This window comes from Eucalyptus grandis, chromosome 10, assembly GCF_016545825.1.
Source record: "Eucalyptus grandis isolate ANBG69807.140 chromosome 10, ASM1654582v1, whole genome shotgun sequence".
NCBI lineage: Eukaryota > Viridiplantae > Streptophyta > Magnoliopsida > Myrtales > Myrtaceae > Eucalyptus > Eucalyptus grandis.
This window is the reverse complement of record NC_052621.1, coordinates 21,599,659-21,611,282: the sequence shown is the minus strand read 5'-3', so window position 1 is coordinate 21,611,282 and position 11,624 is coordinate 21,599,659. Positions and strand designations below refer to the sequence as shown.

General features: G+C 41.5%; 1 protein-coding gene across 1 annotated transcript; it reads right to left on the bottom strand.

The window, feature by feature from the left end:
- Positions 1-3,062: 3,062 nt before the first annotated feature.
- On the bottom strand, positions 3,063-3,371 carry LOC120288755. The gene has a single exon (XM_039302897.1). The coding sequence runs from the start codon at positions 3,369-3,371 to the stop codon at positions 3,063-3,065; it is 309 nt and encodes a 102-aa protein (XP_039158831.1).
- Between the last annotated feature and the right edge of the window lie 8,253 nt (positions 3,372-11,624).

Sequence of the window (11,624 nt, the reverse complement as noted above, 5' to 3'; positions counted from 1 at the left end):
TCCTTATCAATTTATCCTTTAGTACAACCTGGATCATACATGAACATAGGATAGATTCCCAACAAAGCAATAATCCATTCAATGCTCGGCCTTGTTTAATTGTAATCCATTGGTCTAATGGCTATAATATAGTTCAATGGCGCTTCCATCACTTATTCATGGGTCGTAGTGCATCTAGAGATCGTTATGAAAATTTAGGATGCCACATTACCACTCCATGCATGTCATTGATTCATGAGTGCGTGCCATAAACGATGTGCTTAACTCATGCCTTTCAATTAATTTCGGCCACACAGGCACGATACCCAACACACACAGAAATACAGCCAAACAGGCTCGATAATACACCACACAAGCACGTTCTACGCCACACAGGCACGATTGATTTTTGTCACATAGACATGATATTACGCCACATAGGCACGATTAATTATCGCCACACAGGCACGGGCTTTCCACTTAGGAGCATCGCCTACACAATTATCGAGCATAAGTTCTAGGCATGTCACAAACCAACTGTGCATCATCAATTTTGCACAAATCAGCAAGCATTATACCAACAACATCACAACCATGACATAACCATTCGCGCCTCATCACACATAGTCCTCAAGGCATAACACAGAGTAACCACATAACCAAATGTACAATTTCCTGTAAGTAAAGTATCAAGAACCATCACAACTTAGAATCGGCTCTAACCGGCAGAATAGGCCCACTCGCACGTTTCCAAGTTTAAATCCAGAAACCAAATCAAACGAGTTCAGAAAATTTCTAATTTTGAATATGTTATAAAAGACACATAAATGAACATTTTTTATGCAGATATATAAACCCAGATCCTTCTAGATTCGGCCCAGTAAATTGCTCAATCCAATACAAAATTGTGTCTGTTTTCCAGAAAGTCTATTTTACTAAATCAATTTGGTTCGAGGTCTAAATCATGTCCATTTGATCTAAAATTTGAGTATGTTAAACTAGAAGATATGAAAAACAAGTTTTATGAATAAAACATTTTGAAGTTCGAACCCTAAGAGTTGGTAAAAACCCCTAGAATCCTCAAAGGTCAATAGTTACAACACAGTTCAAGATTCTATTTGTAAATGATGGAGCTGATATCTCTATCTTTTAAATCTCTTAAAATCTTGAGTAAAATGTATGTTGTAGCTGAGGATGTCTAAAACATTTCTCAAGAAGACATCAATCTCAAATTCGTAACCCATTTCGATCTACAAAAATGGCAAATGGCGAGGGTCTAGAAACCATAACTACAGGGCTTTCACTAGATTCGACTAATCCATCATCTATTGCACAAATCTCACTAATTAAGTTACACTAATCCATTTTAGCTTATCAGTAATCCATACGTAAGCTAATATAAACAACTCTTAAGCATAATTAATCGACTAATAAGGGATTAGTGAGCAAAACTCACTTGATTAACGGACGGGTCTGATCAAACTGACCGGAATGGCGCAGGGGACGCTTTTCTCCAAAGCGGGCCTAAGCTCCAGGGCCCCGAAACACCTCAAAAGTGGCCAAAAAGGTGGCTGGAGACCCACAAAATTACTTGTTGATCTTGGTTGGAAATGAGAGGAAATCAACTCGATTTAAGCGGGAATTGATCATGAAGGAAGGAATAGGCCAAACTAGGCATAGATAGAGGTTTATTGACGAAGACATGCCTAAGGAAAGCCCCAGCTAGGCTCCACGGCGGCTAGACGGTGGTTGGATCGGGCGTGAGGAAGGTAGGGTCGCGGTGGACGGCGCGTACAGGTGGGGCGCAGACTGCGATGGCAAGGCAGTGTAAGGCGACAACGGCATTCGGGTGGTGGCAGCTGCAACTTCTTCTTCCCTACTGATGGAGGCGTTGAACACAGCAAGGAGGGAGGGAAATGAAGTGCTTTCGCCGGCCAAGGGAGAGGATGAGGGAGAGAGAGAGAGAGGTGTGTGGAGCAAGCTTGGCCTTGGTGGGGTCCTTTGGCCAATTTTTCTACCAAGTTGTTACCCCCTCTTTGCTTGTCCATGAAGCCAACAACCCATGGCTTCAAATGAGCCATACATACTTGCCCAATAACTCATGAGATGATCCAAAATGCTAGGAAACAAGGGGGCTACGAATTTCCAACTTATAGCTTCAATTGGACAATAATTCTCTCTTGATCCACTCTCAATTGGCCCTCATAATTACAATCGATGCCTCAATTATCAAATTGATAACTTTCCTCACCCAATAAACCGTCTTGCATCTCAATTTTGTAATCAAAATTAATTCCCGGCATTTTCTACACACAAAGGGTCCTAAGTCGACTTTTTCCAAAAAGTCTTGGTTGTCAGAAAAATTTTCTGAGGCGAGTCGATACTCCTAGAATTTATTTGACACTAAAGAATCTTTAATTTCTGAAATCGGACTCAAATTTGTGATTAATTTTCATTCAGCGTTTTTAGCATGACTTAGGCTACCGGATAGTTTTCAGAACTTTTAGGGCAAATAACCCGTGGCCGATTTTCTTCGAGACACAATGAACTCACTCGACACATTGGCGACTCTCGGTTGTCATAAAAATCTCAAGGATTCAAATACGGACACGGGGTACCAAAACGACAGGAAAATCAAACTAGTGCCAGGCGACGAGAATTTTCCAATTAGTAGAGTCACCCACGATCGGCCACACATCTCAGTTGAACCGACCTATCTCTGATCTCTAATCAATTTACGTCTGTGCTGTAATGATCTCGACAGATGAACACGGTCGAGTAGCCGATTCATGGTCGAATCCTCAAGTCTATTTGCCTTATAATCCTTTATGGCTTCCCTAGATAATCTAGTTATTTCAAGAGTGATCAGCTCTGAGAACAGCCTTATAGGCGCGTCGATGAGATGCCCCATTTATTGAATTGAAAGCAGAGTCGAAAATCTAGGATGTCACAACTCTTCCCCTCTTATAAAAATTTCGTCCTCGAAATTTAAACCTTTACCTATCCTTAACCTCAAAGGTGGGGGTATCGTCGTCTCATCGAGTCTCACTTTTCCCGGTTACTTCTTTAGTCCTGTGGTGTTGTCAGACCACTTCGACCAAGGGGACTATCTTGGTTCGCCGAGTCCAATCTTTCTTATTCACGATCTGAATCGGGCTTTTCACGTACGATACTCGGTCGTCCACGTCTAATTCTTGAAGATTTAGCGCGTGGGTCGGGTCAGGCTCATACGTCCTCAACCTCAACACATGAAAAACGTCGTGCACTTGCGCCAATCTCGGTAGCAATGCAAGACGATACACTAAGGTCTCGATTCTCCCAAGAATCTCAAAGGGACCTAAGTACCTCTGTTTCAGTTTTCCCTCTTTGCTGAAGCGCAAGTCATCCCTCATTGGTGACACCTTCAGAAAGGTGCAATCACCAAATTTGGAATTCTAAGGGTCTTCAATGCCTAACAATACAACCTTTCCGACAGCTTTGAGCGGTCCATAATCTGATTTTGATCACAACAATTGCAATCACTGACTGCTGAATTGACTCTGGGCCTGTGATCTTTCTTCGCCTATTTTTCTTTCTACAACTAAGGTTCTGCACACTCTGCTATGCAATGTTTCAGAAGGAACCATTTGACTATTCTGCTAAAATTGAGAATCCTCTCTTCTAAATCTAATATAGGTCCGCCACTGGTATTCCACGAAGACGAACTATCTGACTCACGTATACCTCTTCGTGTTTGTTCAAATCAAGATCCCTTCATACAGTAATGAAGTGGGTCGGCTTCATCCATTTGTTGACCACTATCCCAATTGGAAACATTACCTCTCCGATTCTTTTGACAAGCTCGTCACAAGGTTCATCGTGATATACTTTTATTCCCACTCGGGACTCTCAAGTGATTGTAAAAGTCCTCCCAGCTTGCATTATTGGACTTCTACTTATTAGCACATTTAACGCTTGCGACCTGTCAGTGATATCTAACTAGATATCATTTTACCAAACAAACTGATGCCGATTCTGACCTACTTTGTATTGCTTGGTCGATTACTGCAACCACTACCGTGAATTTCTAATAAGGTCTCTTACCTGAGTGCTACAATGTCAAGTACACCCAATCACTCTCGAAACCTGAGTGTTTCATCCTCAGAAATCTAAAAGTTAGTCTCTTTCTTATTAGTATTCTTTTACAGGATCTTCTGACATCTAGGTCCATCAACCGAAACGTCTTGATCCTGAACTAAACCTTCGGTTCAATTCCGAGGGAGGCCATAAAATTCGAAATGTGGCTTACCTCAAATTTGAAAACCAAATTTCGAACCCTTTTCAAGTAAGGTCCATTCCTTAACCAACATACGAGCAACTAAAGATTCCTAACTCAACACATCTACGAACTTATTCACCATTCCGGGGTGATACTAGATATCACCATCCTAATATTTTAAAAGTTCTGATTCACGGCACCGTTTCATACTCAACTCTTTCTAAGAGAATAAATACTGGAGATTTGGTTGGTCATTAAAGATCCAAAATCTTTCTCCACACAACTAACGTCTCTAAATTTTCAAAGTGAAAATTAATGTTGCAAGTTCTAAGTCATGCATTGAGTAGTTTAGTTCATGACGTCTCAACCAACGGGACGCGTATGCAACAACTTTAGCATGTCGCATCAGCACGCAACTCAGTCCTCTGAATGACGCATCACTATAAATCTCGTATCCTTCAGGACTAGATGGAATGGTTAGTACAGGTGCAATAGTTAGCTTCTGCTTAAGCTTTTGGAAACTACGCTCGCATTTGTTTGTCCACACAAACTTTTCTTCCTTCTTCAGCAGTCGAGTCAAAGGCGAAGCTATTGCTGAAAATCTCTCCACGAACCTTATGTAGTATTCAGCTAAACCTAAAAATCCTCTGATCTTCAACACTGACGTTAGTCTTGGCCAATTGATAACTACTTCAACCTTGATCGGGTCCACGGAGATTTCTTCACCTGAAATCACGTGACCTAGGAAAGCAATATGAGTCTACCAAAACTCACACTTGCTAAACTTGTCGTGCAATTCATGATCTCATAGAGTCTGGAGTACTGTCCTCAACTGTCTCTCGTGCTCCTCAATTGTTGTATCCACGATAGTTGCCTGTTAACCTTGACAACCCTCGTCTAACAAATAGGTTGCCTCAAGTGACGAGATTAAAGGGGTCGAGGGTCCTCCTCGATTTCCAATAATTTCGAAATTTTCATCCATCAATGGGTTAAATTGTATTACATTGCGACAACAATTCATTACAACAAAAGCTCCTCAAGCCAAACCTTTTTATAGATGGTATCAACGTTATACATAGGCAGAATATTCAAGTGTAACCCTAGCCAGTGATTCTCCTTTCTATGACTTCATTACAACAACTGAGGTTCTACAACCTTTAATCAAAATTCTACCGCGCCACTTTGATAAGATTGTTCCGGGGACACTGCCCTCCCTATTCGATGCATAACTCGCTTCATCTCTAAGCTGACGGCCAATACAATCCACCATATAGTGCATCCTGCGGTGCAATTCCTCGGTTCTGACCCATCTGTGGCAGTGGCGGTAACTGTTGCAGTCCCATCTATCTTTGGGGACAATCTTTGGCCAGGTGGCCGTGCTAGCGACACTCGTAGCAAACTCTTGTCCTAGGAAAACATGAGGCTAATCCATGTTGTCTTCCACAAAGGCAACATACACCAATCTGATTGGGCTCTGACTTTCCAATTCCACCCTTCCTGTTGGGCGGGACATGGAATCTACCACCAGACATAGGCCTCTTTCCCTAGCGAATTGCATCTCTATTTGTATTGAATCTCGACCAAGACGAAGCGGCTCTTTCATTTTGATCTTTCTCGATCTTCTGGGCTCTCCCATAAAGGTCATTATAAGTTCTTAGATCCAGAGAGACCAATATGCTTCTCAAATCCGGTCTGAATCCGTCGCTAAACCTTCAAGCTCGGTTTGCCGGATTCTCAATCAATTTTGGAGCATACTGAGATAGTTCAGCGAACTTTGCTTCATATTGATCAACAGTAAGAAAACCTTGGCGAAGACACTAAAACTCTGCCATCTTTATCTCTCTGTTAGTCTCTGAAAAGTATTTGCTATTGAAAACCTCAAGGAAGGCGTTCCACTCTGGGACAACACCTTCTAGAAATATTGTTCTTTGGGTGGTTCTCCACCAAGTATTTGCAACTCCCTCTAGTTGGTAAGTTGCAAAGAGTTGGTAAGTTGCAAGGACCACCTTTTTAGTTTCATTACACATCAGTAGTGCAAAAGCCTTCTCCAGTTTTTGGATCCACAACGCAGCAGTTTTGGGGTCTCCTGCCCTGGTGAACTGAGGTGGATTCAATTTCAAAAATTGCTCCACCAGCTTATGAATCGGTCTTTCAGCGACCACAATTCCTGGCGGACCTTCGACGGGTGCAGTGGCGAGTGCGGCGGCCAGTGCTGTAGCGAGTGCAGCCTTAGTAGCGGCGGAGACAACAGTAGTAGCAGCGACTTGAGCGGCGGCTTCAACAGCGGCGTCTTGGTTCAGTGCCTGCTAATCCATTCTGTTACCCATAACTTCTAGTACCCGCATGATCCCTTCGATCCTGGGATCACCAGGGGTTGCTACCCGGCACAAACGGGGAGATGGTTCTTTGCCACTAGTGCTAGCCTATGCTGGTGCTTTACCTTGGCCTCCTCGGGTACCAATCCTAGTCAGTGACCTAACCCGAGCCGTAGGCTTAACGGTTCTCTTATTTGGAGTTCTCTGCTCCAGCTCACTCATGGTTCAGTCTTATACTAGAACCTGTCTTCCAAATCTACACTAGATTAGAAGATGAGCGATCCACACATGACAAACAATTTTACCAGTCAACTACCATTGACATGCACCAGTCATGTATTTAAAGGCCGTCCTACTTACTATCCCATATCCATCGCACCTTATCACTCCAATTTCTAACAACCATGCTCTGATACCACAAAAAGGGAATGTCACGCTCCGATCCTCCGAGCACGTGCCCATCCCTTCTTAGTCGATTAAATAGCGATGTCTCAAGACGCATTGCTGACCCATTCATTTAAATGCGCATGCGGAAGCATATATAAAATCCCCAGACAACAATACAATACAATAGAAAAGTAGGGCCAACTTTTACAAAATATACCTTTTTATAAACACCTCGGTCTATACACAAAGGTTTACCGAAAGGAATCGGCTCCCTACAAAAGAGAATTGTCTACAATTAGCTAGTCGGACATGGTCATCGATTCTTCGGACTTCACCTCACGAACTTTGGGCTCCTGGTCCTTTACCAACACCATCTATGGACCTGAAAATGGTTATTCAATAACCAGTGAGACAATGTCTCATGGAGTTCTACTTCCTAAGACCCGATTAGGAAGAAAATATGCTTTAGGGGCTGCCTAAGCACAACCACACAATTTGAATAGGCAACTGTCGATTCGCATACATCCTTACCTGGTATGACATATCCTACACGTTATAATTCAGCATGACATATGTGATGCACATGGCCATTAGATGATACATTTCATCAATCACACATGAGTTGGGTCACAAGCGATCTTACCTGGTCATTGCCACACCCTACACGTCATCGATTCATGCGCGCGTGCCATAAACGATGTGCTTAACTCATGCCTTTCAATTAATTTCGGCCACATAGTCACGATACCCGACACACAGAAATACAGCCAAACAGGCTCAGTAATACGCCACACAAGCACGTTCTACACCACACAGGCACGATCAATTTTCGTCACACAGGCATAATATTACGCCACACAGGCACGATTAATTATTGCCACACAGGCATGGGCTTTCCACTTAGGAGCATCACCCACACGATTATCGAGCATAAGTTCTAGGCATGTCACAAACCAACCTTACGTCATCAATTTTGCACAAATCAGCAAGCATTACACCAACAACACCACAACCATGACATAACCATTCACGCCTCAACACACATAGTCCTCAAGGCATAACACAGAGTAACCACATCACCAAATGTACCATTTCCAGCAAGTAAAGTATCAAGAACCATTATAACTCAGAATCGGCTCTAACCGGTAGAATAGGTCCACTCGCACGTTTCCAAGTTTAAATCCAGAAACCAAATAAAACGAGTTCAGAAAATTCCCAAATTTGAATATATTGTAAAAGACACATAAAAGAACATTTTTCATGATGATATCTAAACCCAGATCCTTCTAGATTCGGTCGAGTAAATCGCTCAGTCTAGTACAAAACTGTGTCTGTTTTCCAGAAAGTCTGTTTTCCAAAATTAATTTGGTTCAAGGTCTAAACCATGTCCATTTGATATGAAATTTGAGTATGTTAAACTAGAAGATATGAAAAACAAATTTTGTAAAGAAATAATTTTGAAATTCGAACCCTAAGAGTTGATAAAAACCCCTAGAATCCTCAAAGGTCAATGGTTACAGCACAATCAGAGATTCTGTTTGTAAATGACGGAGCCGATATTCCTATCTTGTACATCTCTAAAAATCATGAGTAAAATATATGTTGTAGCTGAGGATGTTTAAAAAAATTCGCAAGCTAACATTAACCTCAAATTCGTAACCCATTTCGATCTACAAAAATTTCAAATGGCGAGGGTCCAGAAACCATAACTGTAGGGATTTCACTGGATTCGACTAATCCATTATCTATTGGACAAATATCACTAATTAAGTTACACTAATCCATTCTAACTTATCACTAATCAATACTTAAGCTAATCTAAACAACCCTTAAGCATAATTACCGGACCAATAAGGGATTAGAGAGCAAAACTCATTTAATTAACGTGCAGGTCGGATCAAACCGATAGGAACGGTGTGGGGGACGCTTTTCTCCAAAGTGGGCCTAAGTTCCGGGGCTCGAAAAACCTCAAAAGCGGCCAAAAAGGTGGCTAGAAACCCATAAAATTACTTGTTGATCTTGGTCGGGTGGTCGGGAAGGAAGGAATAGGCCAAACCGGGCCTAGATGGAGGTTTACTGGCAAAGACACGGCTAAGGACAGCCCCGGCTAGGCTTCACGGCAGCTGGACGGTAGCTGGATTGGGTGTGAGGAAGGCAGGGTCGTTGCGGATGGCGTGCACGGGTGGGCCGCAGACGGCGAGGTAGTGTGAGGCGACGGCGGCGTTTAGGTGGTGGCAGTTGCAGCTTCTTCTTCCCTGCTGATGGAGGCGTTGAGCACAATAAGGAGGGAGGGAAATGAAATGCTTTGGCTGGCCAAGGGAGAGGATGAGGGAGAGAGAGGTGTGTGGAGCAAGGTTGGCCTTGGTGGGGTCCTTGGGCCAATTTTTTCACGAAGTTGTTCCCCCCTCTTTGCTTGTCCATGAAGCCAACAACCCATGGCTACAAATGAGCCATACATACATGCCCGACAACTCACGAGATGTTCCAAAATGCTAGGAGAAAGGGGGGCTTCAAATTTCCAACATTTGGCTTCAATTGGACAATAATTCTCTCTTGATCCACTCTCAATTGGTCCTCATAATTACAATCGATACCTCAATTATCAAATTGATAATTTTCCTCACCCAATAAGCCGTCTTGCATCTCAATTTTGTAATCAAAATTAATCCCTGGCCTTTTATACACAAAAACGGTCAAAAGTCGACTTTTTCCCAAAAAGTCTCGGTCATCAGAGAAATCTTACGAGATTGAGTCGATACTCCTATAATTTATTGTGACATGACATAATCTTTAATTTCTGAAATTGGACCCAAATTTGCGGTTAATTTCCCTTCGGTGTGTTTTAGCGTGACCTTGGCTACTAGGTAGTTTTCAGAACTTTTTAGGGCAAATAACCCGTGGTCGATTTTTCGAGCCTCAATGAACTCACTCGACACATTGGTGACTCTCGGTTGTCATGAAAATCTCGAGAATTCAAATACGGACACAGGGTACCAAAACGATAGGAAAATCAAACTAGTGCCGATCGACGAGAATTTTCCAATTTAGTAGAGTCACCCACGATCAACCACACATGTCAGTTGAACTGACTTATCTCTAATCTCTAATCAATTTACGTCTGTGCTGTAATGATTTCAACAGATGAACATGGTCGAGTAACCGATTCCTGGTCGGATCCTCAAGTCGATTTACTTTAAAATCCTTAATGGCTTCCCAGGATAGTCTAGTTATCTTAATAGTAATCAGCTCTAAGAACAGCCCTATAGGCGCATCAATGAGATGCTCGATTTATTAAATTGAAAGCAAAGTCGGAAATCTAGGATATCACAAAAGAACATAAAGAAGTACCAACCCATACATAGAGAGAGAGAGAGAGAGAGAGAGAGAGAGAGAGACAGAGACAGAGAGAGAGAGAGATGTTGAAAGAAAAGGAAAAATTAAAATAAGAAAAGAAAAAAAGGAAAAATGAAAAGAAGAAAATATTATAGAGGAAAAGTTGCTTGAGAAGAATTTAAAAGTTGTCGTACTTCGTTTTCTTCTATTATGTATTTATTTCGAAATTTAGACAACATGTCAAAGACAAAAATCCGGCAATGAAGCAAAAAGTGACTCAACCCAATTCGAAATTTAATAAAATCTAGTTAGGGTGGTTGAGGTAATTAAGAGCATATTTAAATAGGTCAGTGGAGTTCTTTCAATATGACATGAATTTTTAATCTAGTACTAGAGAAAATTAGATGGTGTTGAATCTTCACATCAGTCTTGATGTCCTCCATTCATTGATCATCACATGCTTAGATGGTGACCCACTTTCCATCTCGTCTCACTCTTCTGCGCCTTGCATTTCTTATCTTCTTCTTCCTCCTTTCTTCCTTTCAGCCATTGCTACTATCAATTGCCAGACCCATAGCGCCCCCACCACCAACCAGCGCAACCTCATGTTGGCCTTGCCTGATTGTGAATTGGATTTGTTTTCTCTTTTCATTTGTGGCGTTATGGGAGGGGTCATCTTGAGTTTCTTCCGATTGGAGTTTTGCTTGTTATGGTTTTGAATTGGTGAAAAAGCTGACTTTTCTTGGGCATTTTAGATGGTTGTGGAATTAAAAAGGAAGGCTTTGATGTGAATTTTGATTTCTTCATCGGATGGCAATTCCTCTTCCAGTAGTACAAAAATTTAGTTTAAATTATAAAATTGACTTTGCAATACTAGTTTGACTTTGATTTGATATTTAATTTATCTTTTGGCTAGAATTATTTTTCTCCATATGAAGGAGTAAAAGTTTTGAACTTGATACAAGATGATTATAACTTGTCTTGTTCACCACCCGGAATTGATTTATGATAATTTATTATTGCTATGAACTAATTGGCCATATATAACGGAAAATTTCTTTGCGAATTATTGTTCTATTTTATGCTGCATGAGACTAATACAAGGGATCGGGCATTGAGTAGTAAAATGGGGATCCCAAGTAAGAAATTTAGATCACCCCAAAGGTACAAATTATAAATCTAATGTGACGCCAAACATGTTAAGTCATCACCCAAATCACATCACATGCACTGAATTCAATACGAGCGTTTGGGAGATGATTCGTTATATCCCAAGGCACATACACAGTTATAAGATTAGCCAGATGGTGTGCATGTAATTCAATTCTCATATATATTTTTTTAAGACATTA